Source organism: Chelonoidis abingdonii, chromosome 1, assembly GCF_003597395.2.
Source record: "Chelonoidis abingdonii isolate Lonesome George chromosome 1, CheloAbing_2.0, whole genome shotgun sequence".
Classification (NCBI taxonomy): domain Eukaryota; kingdom Metazoa; phylum Chordata; order Testudines; family Testudinidae; genus Chelonoidis; species Chelonoidis abingdonii.
The window spans coordinates 321,811,312-321,835,506 of NC_133769.1; the positions used below are offsets into that span (position 1 = coordinate 321,811,312).

At 40.5% G+C, this 24,195-nt stretch overlaps 1 protein-coding gene across 3 annotated transcripts in view; it reads left to right on the forward strand.

Annotated features, from left to right (window-relative positions):
* The window catches only part of LOC116822027 (serine/threonine-protein kinase DCLK1), a 354,967-nt gene that overhangs the window by 269,934 nt on the left and 60,838 nt on the right, over window positions 1-24,195 (forward strand). For 2 of the 3 annotated variants that reach the window (XM_075061628.1, XM_075061629.1), the window contains exon 4: window positions 9,302-9,396. In XM_075061628.1, the coding sequence (XP_074917729.1) occupies window positions 9,302-9,396 (95 nt within the window). Of the gene's footprint in view, window positions 1-8,124; window positions 8,279-9,301; window positions 9,397-24,195 lie in introns of those variants that run through there. The other variant, XM_032775582.2, reaches the window with a different exon arrangement.

Sequence of the window (24,195 nt, forward strand, 5' to 3'; positions counted from 1 at the left end):
AGAAAGTAAACTCTTTCCCTCACCAGTGCGCTTCCTAGGCTTCCCTCCTGGGTTACCCTGAAGATACTGTGATCCAACCCTCTTGAATCTTAACACAAGAAAGTAAACTCTTTCCCTCACCAGTGCGCTTCCTAGGCTTCCCTCCTGGGTTACCCTGAAGATACTGTGATCCAACCCTCTTGAATCTTAACACATGGCAGGAGCCGGCGAATGAAACCCCTGAGTAGCAGCAGGCTAAGCTGCTCAGCCCACTGCCTGTCTGGGGTCCCAGACGCCAGCCTCGCACAGCCTGCTGCTGGTCTGGGGTTCTGGCTACTGCTCTGGGATTCTGGCTGCCGGACCCTTCCCAGCTGGGGTCCCGGCCGCAGGCCCTGCTCAGCCCACTGCCAGCCTAGGTGAACAGAACCCCAGACCAGCAGTGGGCTGAGCGGGCCGGCGGCGTAAGGTCAACATTTTAACTTAATTTTAAATGAAGCTTCTTAAACATTTTAAAAATGTTGTTTATTTTACAATACAACAATAGTTTAGTTATATAATATATAGACTTATAGAGAGAGACCTTCTAAAAACATTAAAATGTATTACCGGCACGTGAAACAAATTAAAGTGAATAAATGAAGACTCGGCACACTGCTTCTGAAAGGTTGCCGACCCCTGCTCTAACCAATCTCATCTTCTCAACACTGAACAGTCCTCAGATAGCTGCTAGGACTTGCCTGCAATTATCGGGCCACATAGCTGCAACAATGTTCATCATCAAGCATGCGAGTCTACACATGCGGTGTCTACAAGCATGGCTCTGGACAACCTACTCCCCATGCAAGCACAGTGTAAACAAATGCCTCACAATACCAATACTGCACTAGTGGATACGCCCAGACACTGTCTGTGTTCAGGTTCCTTTTGTACAGAATTCCCCAATGGTGACCATCACGACAGATGTGTCACTACTAGGTTGAGGAGCACATTTGAACACTCATTCTCTTCAGGGGCCTTGGTCCTCATCAGAATCCTTCCTACACATAAATCTACTAGAACTATTTGCCATTCACAACGTGTGTTCCCACTTCTTATTCATGGTCAAGAATAAGATCATACAAGTCCCACAGACAGTGTTGCATGCATGTTCTATATAAACAGGTTGGTGAGGGCACACTCACCCTCCCTGTGCACAGAATCCATGCGGCTCTGGAACTGGTGCATCAGTCACAGCCTCGACATCACAGCATCGTATTTACTGGGATCCCAAGACTCCATAGCAGATGCAATAAGCAGGAACTTTTCTCAGGACTACAAGTGTGAACTAGACACGCAAGTGCTACATAACATATTCATGCACTGAGGGTTCCCAACTGTAGACCTCTTTGCAACAGCACACAATGCCAAATGCCCACAGTTTTGTTTCAGAGCAGGGCTGGGTCCTTGCTCCATGAGTGACATCTTTCTTATCAGATGGGACACTTCTCTGCTATACGCCTTCCCTCTCACCCCCATCCTGGCACAGGTGATTCACAAGATCAGGTTGATAAGTCCAAAGTCATCCTGATAGGCCCCATGTGGCCTCGACAAACGTGGTTTCCTTACCTTTGCAGAATGACAGTGTGCCAGCCACATACCTTTCCTCTTCTGCCTCATCTCCTCTCTCTCAGGATACAGGCCAAATTCTTCACCCAGACTTAGAAAGACTCCATCTCAAGGTGTGGTTACTGCACAGCTCTGAGGACCTGAAAATGACCTGCTCAGAGGAAGTACAGAATATTTTATTAAATAGCTGCAGAACAGCCACACATATCTACACAAATGGAGACAATTTGATAACTGGTGCCAAAGAAACAGTGATCTCTTCCTCCTTACCTCTGATACTAGAATACATGCTGGGACTTAATAAATCTGGCCTCTCCATGAGCGCAATCAGGATGCATCTCTCAGCTGTCACAGCAGTCCGCCGCAAGGTGGATGACTTATCCATTTTCATGCACCCAATCACCAAGTGTTTTCTCAAAGGCCTCACCAACATTTACCCTAAAGTATGAACCCCTACTCGATCATGGGATCTTAACTTTGTCCTCAGAAGCATCATCAGACCCCCGTTTGAACCATTAGCAACAGGCTCTCTCCTCCACCTTTCAATGACGGTGGGATTTCTCGTCACCATCACATCTGCCAAATGAGTGGGAGAACTAGGGGCCCTCATAACACACCTATATACAATATTCTTCAAAGATAAAGTTACTCTAAGACCGCATCCTAAGTTCTTACCTAAGGTGGTCTCATCATTCCATCTCATCCAACCCATTCACCTCCCAGCATTGTACCCGAGACCCCATGGGAATAGACATGAGTCAACACTGCACACGCTGAACATCTGCAGGGCACTAGTCTTTTACATAGACAGAGCAAAGACATTCCACAAGTCTCCAAAATTACGCATGCCAGTCACTGAACGATAGAAAGGAGATGCCATATCTAACCAGACACTGTCCAGATGGATTTCTGAATATATCATGTTGTGCTATCTCTACTATGATTTTCAAACCCCAACAGGGATTCGCACCCATTCCACCAGAGCTTTATTAGCTTTGATAGCATTTCTTAACAATGTCCCCATTACAGACATCTGTAAAGCAGCAGCTTGGGCCTCAGCCCATACATTTACGCAACCCTATGCATTAGAACATCATGTAACATCTGATGTAATATTTGGACCTACTGTATTTATCATCTGCCACAACCTCAACTACAAAGCCCCTTCCTTCCACTGAAGGGCACTGCTCTGAAGTCACCTAAGTGGAGTACCCACAGGGACACTCCTCGAAGAAGAAAAGTTTACTCACCCTGTGCAGTAACTGAGATGATTTAAGATGATTGTCCTTCTGGGTGCTCCACTACTCCTACCCCCACTTATCCCTCATGTCAGAGTTTCACACTGAATGCTCTGCAGCAGAGAAGGAACTGAGAGTAAGTTGGTAGCACAGTGCCAGATAACTGCCTAAGGCGGCATGAGACAGGAACTGCACATGTGCAACCCAGCCAGGCACTGCTACCACAAATCTCTGATTACAAGCCCCAGGGCACATGGACACCTAAAGTGCAGCACCCACAGGGACAGCCAAATCAAAGAACCTCTATTACTGCACAGAGTAAGTAATCTTCTCTTCATGATAAGACAAAAGGGCATTTTGCACTAACTTAAGAATTCTGACTGCTGTCATTTTTGGATCAAAAAGTGATGATAAATTTCTTGCCTGGCTAAATATAATTATTAATCGCAGCACTGATTTACCAGTATGGTATGGTATGTTTTTATCTGCATCAGTCTTCCCTGCAGGAAGATATGCTACAGCAGTCAGTGAGACATGTAGCGTAGCCTTGGGACAGGTATGCAGTATGAAATAAGGTATTAGGTGTGCATTCTATCAAGAAAAAGAAAAAACCTAAACTGACTGAAATTTCTTAACTATTATTAGAAGTTTATCATTTATTAAAAATGAGTAGGGTATTTATCACCATGGTATCTGGGCATACTTTTCATACAGCCTGAGAGTTTACCAAAGTATGTCAAAAGGAAAACTTATTTAACTAATAGAGTTCTAATAGATTGTCAATACCAGTCTGCATTCCTGATGTACTTCAGTGCTTCACATTAAGCCTACACTAGTTCAACTATTTGCAAAAAAAATTAGCTCTCAAGGATGATAATAAAAAAGAGATGGCCGACGAGTCATATGGTGAAAGATCTAAGCAAGTTGTCTCGTTACACTTGTGGCTAGAAAGAACTGAGGAAGTACTGGCTCAGTGCCTTCTCATGTAACATCCTCTGGAGCAGCAGCAGTAATAGTATTTCTTTGTATTTCAGAGGCTGAGATCAGGGTCCTGTTATGCTAGGTACTATATATACATATTATCCGTGCCCCAAAAAGCTTGCAACATGAGTAGACACAGACAAAGGGTAGGAAAGTAAGAGAGGCACAAAGAGGTGATATGACTTGCCCAAAGTCTCAGAGCTCGTGAATGACAGAGCTGGGCATAGAATCCAGGTTCCCTAATTCCTGATTCAGTGGGGTCTAAGGCTAGATCTGTACAGTCCTCAATCCTTAAAGCTTTTTAGACGGTTCTGGCCTTAATGTGGAGCATGCAGGCACATCCCAAGAGTGGAATCTGTACTGAAGATTCTTGAAGAAAAACATTGGAATCTTCAGAATAAAGACTGAGGGGAAATCCTGGCCCGATGTGCAGAAAGAATAGCAAATATGGCAGGTGACGAGCTTGGCTTAACAGAGAAATCTTCAGTGAGCTTAAACACAAAAGGAAGCTTATAAGAAGTAGAAACTTGGACAGATGAGTATGTAGGACTATAAAAATATTACTCGAGCATGCAGGGGTATAATCAAGAAGGCCAAAGCACAATTGGAGCTGCAGCTAGCAAGGGATGTGAAGGGTAACAAGAAGGGTTTCTACAGGTATGTTAGCAAGAAGAAGAAAGTCAGGGAAAGTGCGGGACCCTTACTTAATTGAGGAGGCAACCTAGTGACAGATGATGTGGAAACACTGAAGTAAATGATTATTTTGCCTTGGTCTTCCCAGACAAGGTCAGCTCCCAGACTGCTGCACTGGGCAGCACAGTATGGGGAGGATGTGAGCAGCCCTCAGTAGTGAAAGATCAGGTTAAGGACTATTTAGAAAAGCTGGACATACCAAACTCTGTGGGACCGAAAGCAATGCATCTGAGGGTGCTGAGGGAACTGGCTGATTTGATTATAGAGCCCCTAGCCATTATCTTTGAAAACTCATCGTGATCGGGGGAGGTCCCGGATGATTGGAAAAAGGCAAATATAGTGCCCATCTTTAAAAAAAAACGGAAGAAGGAGAATCCAGGAAACTACAGACCGGTCAGCCTCACCTCAGTCCCTGGAAAAGTCATGGAGCAGGTCCAAGAATCATTTTGAAGCAGTTGGAGAGAGGCAGTCCAATAAGGAAACAGTTCACATTTATTGATTCACTAGTGGCAGTCATGCCTGATCAACCTGTTTGCCTTCTTATTAATCGATGATACTGGTCTGTTGGATACTGGGAACGCTGGGGATGGTGAGCTATTCATCGACTGTAGCAGAGCTTTGGGATACGGTCTCCACCATTGCTTGCAGAAACTTAAACAGTAGTACTGGCATTGGTTATGAATGGGGCTATATAGATGGACTAGAAGCTGGGCTGGTCATCGGGCTCAACGCTACCGCAGCATGAGCTTGACTGTCTAGGCTGGCGCGGCGGTATTGAGCGGAGTGCCCCAGGGTCGGTCATCTGGGGCGTTTTTTTCAACATCTTCATTACTCTGGATGAAGGGATGGATTGCACAGCTCAGCAAGTTTTGAGCACTCAAGCTGTAGGATGAGGTAGATACGCTGGGAGTGGGAGGTAGAGTCCAGACACAGTGACTAACAATTGGAGGATTGGCAAAAAAAATCTGATGAGGTTCAATAAAGACAGGGCAGGTCCTGTACTATAGGACAGAGATTCCCATTCACCTGTTATAGCTGGTGGGAGCGACTGGCTAAGTAGCAGTTCTGAGAAACAGGTCAATTACAGGGCAAGAAGCTGGATCATGTGTCAGCAGTGCGCCTTTGCTGCCAAGCAGCTAATGGGCATATTGGGGCGTGCAGTTAGTAGGAGCTTTGCGGCAGGATTGACACTACAGAAAGAATATGGACAAATTGGAGAGAGTCCAGGGGAGGGCAGTGAAAATGATAAGGGGCTGGGACACATGACATGAGGAGAAGCTGAGGGAAGTGGGCTTATTCAGTCTGCAGAAGAGAAGAGTGAGGAGGGATTTGATAGCAGCCTTCAACTACTTGAAGGGGGGTTCCAAAGAGGATGGAGATAGGCCAGAGGCGGCAAACTTTTTTTGCCCTGAGGGCCACATTAGATTTCCAAAATTGTGTGTAGGGCCAGTTAGGGGAGGCTGTGCCTCCCCAAACAGCCAGGCATAGTCCGGCCCCTGCCCCCTATCTGACCCGCTCACTTTTCGCCTCCTGACAGCCTGCCTGGGACTCCTGCCCCATCCCCCACCCCACACACTCACTCCCTGTCCCCTGACCACCCTCAGATCTTCCGCCCTTGACTGCCCCCCACCGTCCCATCCACCCCCCCTCTCCTTCCTCACTGCCCCCGCCGGATGCCTGCCCCATCCAACCACACCCGCTCCCTGTCCCCTGACTGCCCCCCCCAGCATCTCTGCCCCCATTCAATACCCTGTTCCCTGCCTTCTGACCACCCCACCCCCTATTCATACCCCTGATCCCTGACCACCACCACCCCAAACTCCCCTGCCCTCTATCCATCCCCCTCTGCTCCCTGCCCCCTTACCACGCTGCCTGGAGCACCAGTGGCTGGCGGTGCTACAGCTGTGCCGCCCAGAGCACCAGGACAGGCAGCTGTGCCGCCTGGCCGGAGCCAGAGACGCCACCGTGCAGCACAGAGCACCAAGTCAGTCCCGGGCTCTGTAGCTGCGCTGCTGTCCAGAGCATTGTGCCAGCAGTGCAGTGAGCTGAGGCTGTGGGGGAGGGAGAACAGCAGGGGAGGGACTGGGGGCAAGCTTCTCAGGCCAGGAGCTCAGGTGCCGGGCAGCAGGGTCCCGCAGACCAGATGTGGTCCGCGGGCCATAGTTTGCCCACCTCTGAGCTAGGCTGTTCTCAGTGGTGGCAGATGACAGAACAAGTAACAATGGTCTCAAGTTGTAGGAGGTTGGTCTAGGTTGGATATTTAGAAAAAACTATCTCATCGGGAGGGTGATGAAGCACTGGAATGGGTTACCTAGGGAGGTAGTAGAAGCTCCATCCTTAGAGGTTTTTAAGGCCTGGCTAGACAAAACGCTGGCTGGGATGATTTAGCTGGGGTTGGTCCTGCTTTGAGCAGTGGGGGTGGACTAGAATGATGACCTCCTGAGGCCTCTGAGGAATCTTCTCTGATTCTAATCTTTAAGACTGGTTAGCTGAACTGTTCCTTCTAAGCACAATGTGTATTGCAAGTCACAGGGCCAGTAGCAGTCTCTGAGGTACCAGGCATCTAAATCATTTGGGGTTTCTTGAATGGTAGCCAGCACCTTGAATTTCACCCTGACAACGGCAAGGTATAAGACAATCTGATCAGTTTAAAAGGCTTTTTGCACTACTAAAGCTAATGTTTCTAAACGGCCTTCAAGTTTATGCCCTTATAGACAAAACTGCAATAGTTTAAGATTGATTAAAAAACAAACTTATTTGAAGATTAGACTTGAGCAGCTTATTTTTAATCTCTCTCTCTATCCCTTTTCTCTCCCTGCCCAAACGAAATATCTTCATGCAGCCCCTATACATTAATAGAGCTAGTTTTAGATGCAGAAATCATGTTATTGGTCACATTGTTCGTTCCTCAAGATACTGTATGAACTTCCATAAATATGTGCATGTGCCACATGCTCCCCCAACACTGTGCTGATATGTACACGCCATTACCCTTGCTATGAACTGAACCTTAAGCTTAGCTGAGTGAAATGTGTGTCTGTAAAGGCAACCTATTTACCTGCAAATTTACTTTCTCATTCTAGTGGATACCACAAAGATATTGTACACTTTTCTCTTAACAAATGCATTGCAAAAGGCAGGTAATATGCAGCAGTATGGTGATCTTTAGTTACCATGCTCTATAACATGTTTTATAATGCTCTTTAGAGCAGCATCAGAAGATAAATGTATGTGGGCCTAATATTTACTACCGAGATACTTGCTACATTAAGAAAAATCGATTAAAATACCCACTGCATTCTCTGAAGGATTTAGCAGTTGCTAGACTGCCAGTCAGCTAAGGGTATACAAGAGTTATTGTCATTTTGATTTTCAGATGAGTCATTTGGTATATTGCCCCTAAAGGCTCTTCATTATGATGCAGTGCACAGCATATAAAATTGCTTCGGCTTTCTGGGCTTCCTGGAATCGAGTGGGGGTTGCAGTTGCTCAGCATTCTGAAGCAGCGGCTTTATGTTTAATCGACACCTTTGATGTAGCCCTAAGACAGCACCTGCACCTCCCACTGCTGCTCTGAAGACGTCAGCCTTACGCAGAAAAGGCTTCTGCTTATGAGTCCTGCATCTCATTCAGCTCACTCTGCGAGCAGCCCTAGCTATCCTTAACTAATCCCACCACTTCCCATCTTTGCTACAGCTTGGCTTAGTACAAGGAAAGAATTTTTGTGCTTGCTATCATCAGGTTAAACACTACGACTGTGTCCATGTTAGAACTCATAGAAGGTAAGTTAAATGCCTTACTGATACCTTAGTATGTAAATATTCATATAAGATTGAGAATTCAGGTGTCGAGTTGCTCATTTTTTTTCTGAAACTGACAAATATGATTGTTAATATGCCAGTTGTTTATTTAAAGAGTGAGTGTGTGTGTGTGTGTATATATATATATATGTATATGTATACATATATACACACACACACTCACTCTTTAAATATATACTGTCTGTCTATTCACATTTCTTTCTATGCTTTAGTAAGCTTTTAAGAACATTATTGGTATCCTCTGTGTGATTACTTTGTAGTACACTATGATACTCTTCAGGTACTAGGTATTTGTTAATTTTACAGAGCATGTCATATAAAGGCTGAAAATGCTTCTAAAATTAAATACATTGAAATATTTTGAAATAACTCACTATTTAAGTAAGTGATGATTTGGTATAATGTATACCTGAGATTTTATGGCCAGTTCAGTTATATGTCTGAAGTCCATGTGAGTTAGTTCTGGGGTGATGTTTGGGTCAGATAGTAATGCAAAAATGTCTTCAAACAAGTGAGGGATTAACAGCAAGCTACAGTGACTTGTTCTTGCAAGTAGTGCTGTTTTTTATTCCTAGTTCATAGCACTGTGAAGCATAAATAAATGGGATAAAAGAGATTTAATATAGGTAATATTTGTTAAGGCAACAAAGCATTATGGCTTTCCATGATATGCATGCATAGGCACTATGCAGTTTAAGAAAATTTAATGAAGTTCATCACCATTGACTTAAACAATCGTTTTAGATTGGCTACTTATTTGTTTAAGCACTGTATAAATTGGCAGTGTGAAAGTCACAGTGCTAGAAAAGCAGTTCATTTCTGCACTACCTTATTTAACATTTACAAATCTGAAAAATTTGAGTGGGTACCTTAAGAAAAAGTAGATAGAATTAAGGCATGCTTATTAATTATTTTCCTCTGCTTTTACGCTGTAGGTACCATGAGCCAAACATTTATTTCTGTATTTATTTATTGTCCTTCTAGTTAATGGAACCCCTGGTAGCCAGCTTTCTACTCCCCGCTCTGGGAAGTCTCCAAGCCCATCTCCTACCAGCCCAGGAAGCCTGCGAAAACAGAGGGTAAGAAAACAAGGAACTGATTTTTGAGACTGGCTGAGCAAGGATCTGGCATGGGTGCCACCAAAATTGCCTTCCCCAGAAGTGTTCATTACACCTAGCCAAAAGTATGAGGTTGAAGAGGTTGGCTACAATTCTTGTTGTGCCCATGCAACATTCTTAAACAACTGGAATGCAGCTGTTCTCCATCTTGCAGAATATTAAGTGTGCTGGGTAGTGGCTTATCTTTAAGAAGAAAAAAGAGGTCTTTGCTCTTGCTTTCAGAACACTTTTATGTCTTTGTTTTTTGCCAAGCATTTCACAGCTGGAGGAAAAGTTAGACCTCCTAAAAGTTCCATATTTATTTATTGACACCCCAGCTTTAGTTCTATGGTAAAGTGAAGGAGTGCTCTGTGGAATTTAGCTATATTGTTCTGACCATATACAATACATTTATGTTCGGCCAGCCAAAGCGGCTCAGCATCAAGGCAACAGCGAGATGTATTAGTGCTTTGGAGGCCCAGGATCATCAATAGATTTTCAATTCCTGTACCAAAAGCCTAGGTACATAATGTACCTAACCATCATCATATTCCCTCTAGTATGATGGCGATAGCTGTGTTATTGCTGTAGTAATCTCTGTATAACAGAACATTTTTGGTTCAACATAGCGTTCTCATGTATGGGAGTGTGCCAAGGGCAGGTCATTGCTGTGCACACTGATTTAATTAATTGCATTTGTCCAAAGAGAATGAAAGATGTCTATTGATCTTCTCTTCTGACATTTTATCAACTGTGGGTCTCAGATAAATTATCTTTGAGTCACTGCATCATGTCTCAGATTGGCTTGCAAATGCAGTTGGACTCAGGCTTTCTCAGCCTCCTTCAGTTTTAAATAAACTATGAGTTAGCTTCCTGTCTCTCTGAAGTAGGGAGTTGTAAGCAAACCTGACAGTGTGTGACTTGAAGCCTCATTTTGGTCAGGTTTTGAATTATTTGGAACACAGGTAGGTAAGAACGTGAGTTGCATTTGGTGTGAGTTGTTCCTGAAGCCCTCTCCTTGGCAGCAGTGTCATCTTGGTCCTTTTAATCTGACTCCCAAGGTTTATTGGACTGATTGTTAGCAAGTTGCTGTGGGTGGGGGAAATGCCATCTGGATTTGCTGGATTTCACAGTGATGATATGGGTCTTTTTCGAGGTGGATGACATCAGCAGCAGAAAGGAGTCTCTCATTGGCTCTGAGGCCACCTCTTTTCCTGATACATCTCAGTCTTCTCCCTCCCTATCACTGATGCTGTTTTTGCATCAGGAAGGGCAGAAGACATTTTCTCCTATTAATGATGTTCATTGGGAGAAGGTTGAAAGGAAGCAATGTGGTCAGCATCTTTCCACGCCAAGTGCATCACCTCTACCTGTTTTTGATTTCCAAATGTGGAGGGTAAGGCACATGGATTCTTCCTATCCAGTACCTCTTCTTGGGAAGATGATGTTGCAATTACACAGGGTTTTAAACATTGCGTGGTGGTGGTATGATCAAAATGTTCAGCAAATTGGAAATTTTCTTTTGAAATTCAAGATAAACTAAAGGAGCAATAACTCTTCGGTAAAAGGGTCAGGTTCTGCCCTCAATAATTGCAAGCAATCTCACTGATTTCAGTGGGAGATCCATGCGTTCCTGTGGGCAAAATGTGGCCCAAAGCTTTGTCTGTAGGCAAAAAAGAGAAAAAGGTATGTGAATGTGGGGTATACATGTGCATGCTATGTAAAGATTGCAAAACCCTGTATTATGTGTTTTTATAAAGAGACAAAATATGTGTATATGTGTAGAAACATATATTACATGCAAAAAACTACATTAAATTATTATTTAGATTGCAAAGTCAAACATTTTAAAGTTAGGAAACGCAAGAAATACGGTGGCCCGTGCATCTGACTCAGTTCTGTGTGTGTCCAAACTATGCAGTCAGAAGTCCTGTGGCAAAAGTACTATGTGATCATGTAATTAAAGATCATAATGCACAGGCACAATGGACAAATTCTCGATGCTCAGGCAACCATAAGCTGGCATTTTGTAACTTTGAGTGTTGTACTTTACATCCTAAAAAGTCTTTAATGTATTTTTTTTTTTATGCAATTGCCTGGGATTGTTTTTTCCAAGGAAAAGTGTCTGAACAGGTTATTTTATATCTGATTGTAACAAACTCCCCTTCATGCATCAATGGGGTTTGACCCATGAGTCTTCAGCACTGCAGCATAAAGTGCAACCATTTGAGCTTCAGGACTAACTACATTAGCCAGCAGTAGGAAAAGGTTGTTATCCTTTTCTGGTACTATGTGCTGGGATCACAAGGTGGTTGGGGGGAGCCTGGTCGAGAGAGAGAGAGACACTCTCTCTCTCTCTCTCTCTCTCTCTCTCTCTCTCCATGATGCTGGGAGATGGGGGACTCCTGTCCCACGTGGTGCCCTTGTGGGGTGGACATGAGCTGCTTGGACCATGTCCTAGATCTAGGTGGTTTATGGGAGGATCCCAGCTAGATCCTCTCTTCTGCTTGGGACATGGGAGAATTCCTGTCCCAGGTGGTGCCCCCACAGGGGAGATGAGACACTTACACTATATGCTCCATCCCCATCGGCAGGAGTTAGGGGAGTGCCTGACCTATGTCTTGTTGCCAGGGGGATGAGATGCTGAGCCAACGTGATGTGCTGGGTCTGGGAAAGGAGGGGAGGGGGTTGTCAAAGAAATCTCAGGCTGGCTCTCTACACGAGCCTTCTTCCAGATACATATGCTCTGGTAGCTCTTTGGTGTTCCTGATACATTGTCTGCTCTATGGCAGTAGCCTGAGCGAGGCTGTTTAGAATGTTCAGTGATTTAGACAGGTTGCTAGAATTGTCTTGCTGAAAGGAAATGGTCATTTATAACACTTTGTAATTTAATGGTAGAAAGAAATGTCACCTGTAGCTTGAAGAGTTTCTCCCTATTGAATATCAAAGGCCTGTTGCAAACTATAGGGGTATTCATGCTTCTCAAAGAAAAGATCCTAAGAATCTTTTACAATTTAAAGTGTTAGGCAACCTACGTATAGAGGTCGCTACCATCATCCCCTAGTATATTTGTGAATATACAGTAACTCCTCACCTGACATTGTAGTTATGTTCCTGAAAAATGCAACTTTAAGTGACCTCCTCTCAGCCTCCTGAATACCACGTCCTCGCTCCTCCCCCAGCCTCCTGAAAGCTGCAAAGCAACTGATTGCCGTGGGCAGGAGGCAGGGAAGGGAGGCGGGGGGCTGCGTGCTGTGGCCTTGCTCCTCCCCCTAGCCTCTTGAATGCTGCAAGACAGCTGATTGCCGTGGGCAGGAGGCGGAGGGAACAGGGGAAAGGTGCTGCTCTGTGGGGTCCGCCAGTGGGTGAGAGGTGCTGTGGGGGGGGGGGTGTATAGGAGCTGATGGGAGGGCTACCAGCCAGGGACAAAGCAGGTGGCCAAACGACGTTATAGTGTAGCATTGCACAACTTTAAAGGAGCATGTTCTGTAATGGAGCAGGGAGGTAACATCGAAACAATATTAAGCACGAGGATGTTAAGTGGGGAGTTACTGTACTTTTAAAAGATGAAATCTTGGCCCTGTTGAAGTCAATGAAAGTTTTGCCATTTACTTCAATAGGGCCAGTGTAACCCACAGGCCTCCTGGGTGTGGTGTTCTGTCCCATCTAGTGGCACTGAGACCCCTTAGAGAGATAAAATAAGTCTGCTCTACAATCTTAGCTAAGAGCTAGTTGATTTTTAGTTCAAGCAGTAGAGGCTCATGCACTAAGCTCCAGAGGTCCCAGGTTCGATCCGGCCCACTTGACGATTGAGGTCTGTTGGTGTTACACCAGGGTTTCACATTATTCATGAAAACCAACACTAGTAAAATGTTAGGAATACAGTGTGTTAAACACTCAGAAGTCAGGAAATGGAATAGCAAGTTTCACCATTACCTATTTGCATACATATGGCTCAATCCTGTCTTTCTGTAACTATGTAACATCCACTGAAATCAGTGAGAGTTGTACATTAATAGTTCAGGGTAAGATTGGGCCTACTTCATAGGGAAGTGACATCGGACAGTGTAGCTAGCAATCCAGAGCAATTCTATACGTGGGACATAGACATTTTAGTATTAATAAGAGATCCTTAATTTTGCATTTCCTGGCTGTCTCAAATTGAATCTTAATGTTGCAGTAATGTAATTTGTCATAATTAAATTTCACCAATTTTGAAAACAGAAAATGAGATTAGTATTTTAATATTTCCATTGTGTACTTCCACAGCTGCATAGTTGAAAATCCATGCAATTTAGGAATGCCACAGTGTGGGCAGGGACTGTCTCTGAGTTCTGTGTTTGGCATAATGGGGTCCTTGTCCAGGACTATGATTCCTAGGTATTATGGTAATACAAATAAATAAATAATAAATAGCAGAAAAATCACATCTTTAACTACTTTGGATATTATTTACAAGTTTGTTGTTATATGGTGTTGTAAATAATACTATTACTTTAATCTTAGCAGAGGTTTTCTACCATGCATGTACCAACCTAATTTTTCAGTTTCTTTAATTACACCTCTACCCCGATATAATGCAACCCAATATAACACGAATTCGGATATAACGTGGTAAAGCAGCGCTCTGGGGTGAGTGAGACTGCGCATTCTGGCGGATCAAAGCAAGTTCAGTATAACGTGGTTTCACCTATAACGTGGTAAGATTTTTTGGCTCCCAAGGACAGCGTTATATTGGGGTAGAGGTGTATTTTAATTATAGTTTTGCTGCTTATCCTGAGAGTAGTCCCAGTGAGACTAATCAAGCTGAAAAGTTTAAAAATATAAAGTTCAATAATTTTTTGTGGTGTTGCGCAAAGAGGTCTTTATCTTTATACAGCAGAAGTGTGAGATTTTTTTGATCATAACATGACAAAAATTGGTGTATAAATTTTCCAGAACATTCATCTTTTGACTAAGCTGATGCACAGAAAATTTTACTTCAGCGCTAGCTATCAAATAACAAATGCTAGTGGGTCAGCAAATACCCTGGGATTCCCAAAATTTCCAAAGTTGGATTTAAGTGTGCCTTCTGAGTGAGCTGTGAATGAATTAAACTGCATGGAACAAAACAAACTTTATTTTTTGTGGCTATTCCTTACATTCAAAGGAGTCCAGGTGAGCATGATCCTAAAAAATCTGTTTGATTAGAAAGTTTGGTTAGCTCTCCTGTCTTGGGGTTCACTCACCACTTTCCTGGCAGCTCAAGGGATCCTCTCTTTCCAGGTCCAGCACCCCCTTCTGCTGCTCACTGAATGCCCTGTACCTCTCTATAACTCTCTGCAACTCAGGGTACTCTGTCTGTCTTCTTGGCTTCCTTCTCTCCTAAGTCACTATACTCCTCCATTTCCAGGGTATCAAAGACATTCCTTACAAACCGTTTCAGGCAGTCTTTTCATTCACTGTCCCGATGGTGCCACTTCCCCATTGACCGGTAGGGGAACCCGGGCTCACCCTCTATTCCAGGTTTCAAGTCAGGGACCCTCTAATCAGCAGCATCGGTCTGCACTATCCTGAACCTTGGTGCCTTTTCCCTAAACCTTGCCTACACCTACTGTCTCCCGCTTTCTCCGAGTTTGCCAGCCCAAACTCCCTCCTCCCAGGGAGTAAATGCAGACTAAATTCCATAGCCTCACCCACACCTCTGGTCCCCCAGGAAGTGACTGCAGATTTCTTTCCTCTGTTATCAGCTCTCTGGATTTATAGATGCCTGCTCTGATCCTGCACAGGTGATCTTCCCCTAATTAGGGCTTTCCTCTCAGCCTAAGTATCCCCCAGCTTGCAGCCTAATAAGTTAATTGATTCCTTTGGCCTACAGTAACCCTTTCAGAATGAGTGTGGGGAACATACTCCATCTTATATTCTAACAAATGGGTGCATTTCTGTGCATTATGCTTCAGAAATACCAAAACATAACAACATGTACATATGGGACAAGTTTGAATAATAAGCTAAATAGTTACATTAACAATTAGAAAAGACTGTTTACAGTTATGCCTCAACCTTTACTAAAAGACAGGGACACATTTAAAGCATGATTTTCAGAATCTGGGGCCTGTTTTGCATGCTGTATGTATGCATGCAAATTGGTGATTTATGAGCACACTTGGCTGTTATAGATACAGGTATGTATAATTCTTGACTTGTGTGCATGCAAAGAAAACACAAATGTTCATGGGTTATGATCTTTTATTTTTTAAAACAAAACAAAAGAAACCCATACATCTTAAATATTCCCTTTTTTTTTTTAAATCAAGATTTTTAGGATTTAAAAAAATAATAATGCTCTCCTGAGGAAGAAAAATTGAATAATATTACTGCTGAGTCCATCAGTCTTCACCATTTTCGTGTGAGGTGATAGTGGTGTTTGTGTACAATTGCAGGTTTCGGCAATGTCTGTCTTGTATTTGTTTTAATATGTGTAAACCCATGACATGTTTAAAAGAATCCTAATGTGAGACTCAAGGTATCCATGCTGTTTTAATGAGTTGTGTTGTATGGGGGGATGGTAAGCCACTGGGGAACACACAATTCATTTCTTCCCTCTCTGAACCGACACTTCTATTTATTTCACCTTGAAATGATGCTGCTCTACCATGCACCTTTCTGCTTGGTGAACTTTTTCTTGTATTGCATATCTTTGAGAAACATGTTGTCTTGTGTAGGTTGGATGAGGCTACCCATTATACTCCCACACCTCTGGCATTTGAGGATTATCTGATCAGTCAGAGGATGCTTAGAGTGGGTGTTGAAAAATAGACATTGCACCTCTCTCTCTCCCTTTCCCTGCTGATATGAGCTTGTTGCTTGGCTACCATCAGAAAGAGCCAGTGACTAGGGATTTTACATGCTGTCTTTTTACCAAATAAAAAAATTGTGGAAAAAGCAGCACCACTGTCAGATAGTACTGTATATGGAACCACAGTATTGAGGGTTAGCTGTCCTAGGATCAAATATTTCTGGACCCATGCTACATAGGTCCAGTGCCCTTTGGGTCTTGATGACCTTATAATACAAGGTAAGCATTTACTTTTCTGCTACTGTTTGAAAAAGAAACAAGGAAACTATTACTTGAACTCCATATTGCCATGTCCCAAAGCAATATGAGATTCTGCAAAACAGTCAGATATTGTTTTATTACAGGGCATTTATTAGTTAAGGTTTAAAAAATCCATTTAAAATATTTCCTATTGACAAAATCTAGATTACTTATTTTTCTAGGGCTCTGATGATTTAAGATAGGTTATTTTAAATTAAACCAACAATTCTGATCCACAACAGCAAAGAGATTATAGGACAGTTGCAGTGTAACAAATTGAACACAATAAACAAATCTATACTGCCCTTCATCTTTCAGGACCTGTATCGCCCACTCTCTTCGGATGATTTGGATTCAGTAGGAGACTCATTGTAAAAGAGAAAATGGAACAGTGTTTATGGTTTGTGATTTGGTGAAGGTTTAACATTTCTTATGAGATTAGCTGCTAATTTACAGTAACAGTGAATTGCACAAAAGAGTTTTGCATATTTAATATTAAAGTCATAAAGTCAAATATATACAAATTTATGGAGGTATTTGTGATTTTACCACTTCTTTTTGATGCAAGCTTTAGGGTGCTTGACTCAGAAATGAAAACTAAGCATTTGTGCATACATTATGGGATAATGATTGAGTTAGGTAAATCTAATGAAGAAATCAATTATGGGCACAGAAGAGCACTCCTATTATCTTCTGAAATAGTGATCATATGTTCACAGTTTTTAATATAGTCCTCTTTATTTGCTATGGTATGGACATGAACATTTTTTGCTCTGTTAATAAATAGCTCAACTTGTGTGACAGAACACAATTGTGACATCAGACATTCTCCACTACCCTGCCCCTCCGTGATATAAGTATTTACACTTATTCGATAACACAATTTCCGATGAGTTCTTAATCTAAAGAAAGAAAATTGAAAAACCATATATGGTTGCTAGTTAAAAAGAAATGCTTTCAAAGAACTGTTAAAAGTATCTTCACTGTACTACAATTTGATCACTGTATGAAAAATGACATTTCACAGGAAGCATGAATATGATATTGTACCATGTCAGAGCTGTTATATTAATCACTCTTGTATTGCGTAGGAAAGTAAATATTAAGAAAAAATCTATTCAGTTGGAAAATACATACAGTATACTGTTTGCCAGCAGGTCTAACATACACACGACACCTTTTTTTTGCAAACACACATTTTGCTTATAAAGAGATTATTTTTCACTTGTGTTAAAGATAAGAAAATCTTTCTCAGATTCTGACATAAAGTATGTTTTGTATCTTTTCCAAACAGGCCATTTGAAAAGTGAAAGCCTTTAAAAATGGTGGTATTATGAATCAACCTCTTAAGGTCTGGATTTTTCTGAGTTCCTTTACTTTCTGTATCATGGACATTTTGTACAACATTAATATGCAAAACTCCTTTAGTGTTAAAGTAGATCTTGCATTATAACCAGCTGCTTAACACACAGCTACTAATTTTGTTTGTTTTCTGCTGCTTTATTGTGAGAATATGAGCTAACTAATATAATTTACATAGTTATGGTCTTTCCAGTTATATCTTAAATCTTAATTTACTAGTTATTCTTTATATTTAAGGCACAGTGGTCATATATTTTTAGTAGTTCATTTACTTCTAGTATATCAAATACTTATGATTTAAGACTTAGGAATCTGGCAACAACGGTTGTGACACTCTTTTTAAAGAAAAAATCTACACAGGTGATATTTTTGAGGTAACTGGTAACATCTCAATACAGCATCTTAAAAAATCAGGAAAATTTGCTTAAATACCCAGAGGATTGTTAGCTACTATATAGCAACTTTTAAATGTAATATTTTACATTTATGCTAATTTGTCCTTAATAAAATCATCCAACTGGAAAATGTTGACACGGTGCTATAGCTTGCAGTCTACTACATTACCATTCTGTTTACAGAGAATATTGAAAACAAAACATTGAAAGGGCAGCAGAACACAACACTTACCCTTCTCTATATTCACTCTCTGGTTGTAGTATCATTTGCGGAGAAAGACACTGATCTGGCAGGCTTGGGAAGCAATTGGGTTAATCCATTTTGAACACATGATTCACCATACCTGCTTCAGAGTTCAGGTTTAAAATGATTTCCAACAGAAATTGAGAGGCCTCTGTCGAGATCAAAAGGTGCCCCATTTTACCTAAAAGACTCAACAATTGTGAAGTTATTTGCACTTGTGCCTGTTGTTGATATTTCTTTGTAAAAGGAATTACTTAGTCCAGTAGAATCCATAATAGGTGACAGTGGGTTGGTGGGTTGGTACTAGTTGCCAAAAATTCAGAGAAAGCAATGGAAGAGAAACAAAATAGCTACTGGCTCTATGGGATTGGTTTTCTCTGCAAAGAAAAGAAATTCCCAGAATTTTAACTTGCCTGCCTTCTGTCTTATGGAGTACTACTTGGGCAGAGCAGTCCATTAAGCATTATTCATTCTGCACAAACAGTAGATATTGTCAGTGAATCTGAATTCCATGGCTTTGGTAACTGTGGAGGGGGAACATGGACTTTGGGACTATCAGTTCACAGATATCATTGCCAGTTTTCCTTCCAGGTTGTTTCAAAGGATATGCTACTCCCTAACATTTAATCATCTAAACAAACGATTCTTTTAAAAGAGTTATTCAAGGGACAGTGTATATCATCTACTTTAGGAATGGAAGTCCCTTAAAGTTTGAAAAAGCATGCTGTTTATAAATGTTAAGATTCCCTTTTATGTGGAGTGTAATTCCATTATACATGAGCAGAAATTAAATGTTTCTTTGGGCCAAGACCATAAGGTTACAGTTTATTGGTGAACAGAAAATGTGTTAACTTGGTATTGTAGCTTTGCTTGCAAATAGTACAACTTTTATTTTGTCATCTGTCTTTGTCGCTGTTATTAAATAGCAGAATAGCTTAAGAACCTTTGTATTATTTGAACTTTGTATAGTTCCTCTCCTTATATTGCATGACATGTTCCTACTATATGTAATTTACCATGTGGTTGAAAGTCATATATAGATTGTGAATGCTTTGCTTCCCCTTGAGCCTTGTGGTTAGTCATGAATATTTTCCTAATGCTTTCTGCAACTTTTTTTTTTAAAGCAACAAACAGTTCAAATATAAAAGGGCCAAATGGTTTAGAACCCATGGACAGTTACATCATGTTTGTGGCTTCTTTAAATAAATGTGTGAAAAAATGTGTTGGTCTTTTTGATATGTTAAGGGGAGATGTTCACCTGGTGCAAATTTTCATCGCTCCATTAAATTCAATGGACCTACGATAACTTACAATAGCTGAACAGCTCCCCTGAGGAACTGTATACACTTTTAAAAGCTCTCATGTACGCCTAATGATGGGTCTGGTTCAGCTCTCTTTTAAATTAATGGCAAAAACATCACTGACTTCAGTGGATGCAGGATTGGTTCTTTATATAAAACTATGTATATGTATGGAGGTTGATCAATAATGGTAATGTTAAGAATGGTAATATTTTGACTTATTGGACCTTTTGCCCCATCATGAAGCATGCTGTCCTGCATTGTAATTAAATCATATTGTGTTGTAATATTGTTAAAATTAAATCAGGAAGCTGTAGTTAACTAACAGCATCATAGTATGGAAAATTGCTTTGCCAGAACCATAAAACAATTTAGGAAGAGTAAATTTTATTTCTTTGTTTTTAGCCCTTTCTACCTTTTTTTTATTATGGTATATGTGGCTGTAAAAATGTATACAGGTACATGGGGGTATTTATATAAATATGCATATGTCATTGTGTATACATGTATGCATATAGATTATAAGAAAGTCTGTGTAATGTTCTACAGCCTTAAAGTGCGTGTGGCTTGAGATTATTGGCGTGCTTAAAAATTTGAAATAAATAAATTGCTTGTTTTTACAACTTTATAATTTACACTACAATGTGAACTTTATACACCAAAGTATGTTGTTGCAGAAGATGTCATCCAACTCTAAATGTTCAAATTGACAGTTCCAAAAAAAAAAAAACTATACACTAGAGCCCAGAATTTAAATTTTAAAAGCTACTGAAATGCATCCACTAGTTAGAGCAATCTATTAGGATCTATGAATCCCACATGCTTACATTATATTGAACTATTAGATGAACAATGCTCAACCAATATGTATGATTATTCACATTTCAAAATAAACTCACTGAACATCATGTCTGGGGGTTTCCATTTATTTATTACATGACTTACAATATTTTATGATAATATTAAGTCTAGCAATACAACAAACTGCAACCAGTATGACATGGCCAAATATGAAACACAAGTACAACACAGTATGATGTAATAATGGCAGAAAATGGAAGTGATTTGCTTTAGTTATTGTTTTATTTCAAATAATCAGTACTTATTTTTGTAAGTTTCACAAGTCTTGCTGATAAATCACTAGGGTTTTTTTTTGGTTTCCTGAACACATTCATGCAAAAATGCAATATTTGAGAAGAAAATATCCAAGCACTTTTCTTGGAAAAAAGCCATATGGAGCTCTTTGTTAAAATCTTAAACTTACAAGAAGAGGCCTTAGCAGAAATGGTGTTTGTTTCACTTTCACTAGAGAGCTTAAATTCAATACTGTGTATTCAGGGGAAACCACAACTAATTACCTCTACATTTCAACACATCAGACAACGGATATGTATATGAATACAGTACTTTTTCATATTTTACTGCTGAAGGTGATTGAAATATGAATATAATCAAGATGCACAAATACAGATATTAAATGCATACAAATATGGATGTGCACACTGTGTGTATACACACTTTTATATAAAAGCAATATATATATACACACACACACATTGCTTTTATATAAAAGTGTGTATACACACCCACACACACATACATTTACCCACACTCTCATCCTCCCCACCCACCACACACAATGATTTAAAATGGGAGCTATGGTCACTCAACAACTCTAACAAATCATGTACAGAGGGTAAATAGGCAGAGTAGGCCATTCAACAAATATTACTGAAAAAGTATAGCTTTGAATATCCCCTGTTCAGAGTGCAGGGATCTGCTGTTATCACTGTAGCCTGAAATACATTTTGAATGGTCTTAAAACAACCATTTATATATCTGTATCTACATGTAAAGCTTCTCTAACTGTGACATAAGGTTGTATTTTTATTGAACATTCTGGTGAGAATCTCTTTTCTTGCCATTGACAAGCAAAAAAACCCAACATGAGATTATTTACAATCTATGTATTTGCTTGCATAATAATTGTATATTAAAATAAAGTGCAGTAAACATTCATATTTGTTTTCAACAAATGAAGAGGTAAATTCAGCTCCTTGTTTTATTTATTTATTTATTTTTGGATGAAATAGTAAATTTGGGTACCATTTAAAGAATATTAACTGGAAAATGGTTGGACTCATTCTTTGGTTTTTTTTGGAAACTGTCCGGATTGCTAATGGCACATGTTTCAGTAGATCTTACATAGCCATGCTGACCGAGGAATATGAAAACAAAGACATTGAAAGGGCGGGTGGATACAATCTATCTTGCCAAAGAAAACACCAAACACAATTCTACTACCCTTCTCTAGGTGACGTTCTACTACTACTGGACGTGGTTCAGTACAATTTGCCTATAGTGTGAAGAATATAATTGACAACAGTGAATCTACGCAGGGACAATGCAAGTTTACGTTGTAACGTCTCAATTTTGGATATATTCCCACCATTCTAAGTAACTCATGTCAAGCTCACATACACACATATTACTCAATGGCTCTGTCAGTAGTTCAGAGCGTTTATATAACAACAGATCTGATTCTTCCTCAATAAACATGCTATAATTGTCGAGATGAAGCATGCTACTCTTACTACAATAGATCCATATGAACAGGTATTTTACAGCTACCCTCAAATTACTTACCCTTACTAAGCCATGCTATCAACTTTATATGACTGAGATGCCACATATATTGACCATCTATAGTGCAACAAAATACGATGTGTTTGAATAGTTTTACATAATGTGCTAAAAGAAGCAAATAGAAAATACTATAATGTTCCTAGCTTCTACGTAAATCACAATTAATGTTTTATGGGTTCTGGACGAATAGACGTATGGTGTGTCTTGGTACTAGTAGTGCTAATTAGCTAGTTACATGATAGAAAGCTCAAATAGGAGAAGAAAGAAGCATTCCTGAGTAAACTAAATTAAATTAGCTACTGGCTTCTATGGGATTGGTTTACTACAACTGCTAAAAGTTACAAAGACACATTCATCTATGAGATATTAATTTATACAATTTGCACGCTGCACAGCATGCTCATGATGGGGCAAAAAGGTCCAATAAGCTCATACTGTCATATATGGGATTACCATTCTATAGTACTACTTTGTGCACGGCAGATTATCTTAGATCCCAATTCCTACCACAACTCACTATTCATTCTGCACAAACAGTTTTACAGTTAGTTATGTCAGTATAAGAACTCACTAGTACATCCATGCAGTCTTACTGGTGGTAACAGTGCTCGAGGTGACAGTGGTGGTGAATCATGCGACATTATTATGTGAAACATGATCAGTCTGACACCAGAATATTCACTCTGCGCATCAGCGTGTGTGTCGTTTCCTCATGAAGGTTTTTTTATATCGTAGATAGTTACAATATGTCCTCTAGCGTGCGCCCTAGAACTTCACGTTTCTAGCATCATTGCTAAACAAAGTTACTCGATTCTATTTCAGATCCAGATAGTGTAATTCATATGGATCAAGTGTTAGAGTCACTCGTGACATCATTGAGAGAAAATTTGGCACCATACCGCTTAGTAGAGTTTAGGAATAACTCCCGCATGCCTGTATTAACTATAGTACAAGAAAAGAATCCTCACCTCATCTATGTGGTATATGGTCACTACGATTTTATTTCTCTATAACTATGAAAGCCATCGAACGCAAGACAAATTAAGATGTTGTATTATTCTTGTGTGCCTCGACATTCCTCCAACACAAGGATTTGGCCAGTTTATCTGTTTTATATTGTGAACAGAACTCGATTTAAGTTGCTGTTAAAACTATTAGGTATTAGATAGCGTTTGCTCTGCAAATGAAAGACGCGTGTAGGGCAAAATACTTCTGTCTTCTCATCATCAGATGCGCTCTTAATGGGCGCTGATTTATAGTGACAAAAGCTATTCACAGAATATCTATATATGACTTTACAGACACACTTGAGTTTGATTAAATTTGAACTTCTGTATATCGTTACCTCTCGCATTATTACATGTCCATGAGCAATTAGTATATAGCCGATGACTATAGTAGGAACTATGAACAAGTAAGTTTACATTTACCATTAGATGTGTGGTTGAATTATAGAAAAGTTCAACAAATGATGGATTTAGCTTGTTTGAAGGCATATTTCTGACTTACTTTGGCTTTCCACCTTTTAGAAGTCAACTCAGCTGTGGAGTTCAAAGACAGCATGACTGAAGCAACTGAAATTGTAGTCATGAATATTGTCCTTAATGCTTTCTGCATCAACTTTTTTTTTTTGTACATATTTGCAAAGCAAAACGACAATATACATGAATATCAAATACTTAACACACAATGTTTGTTCTGTTTCACCATAAACTGTAAACCTCCCAAATATTGGTCTGTGGGCCCAAAGAAACA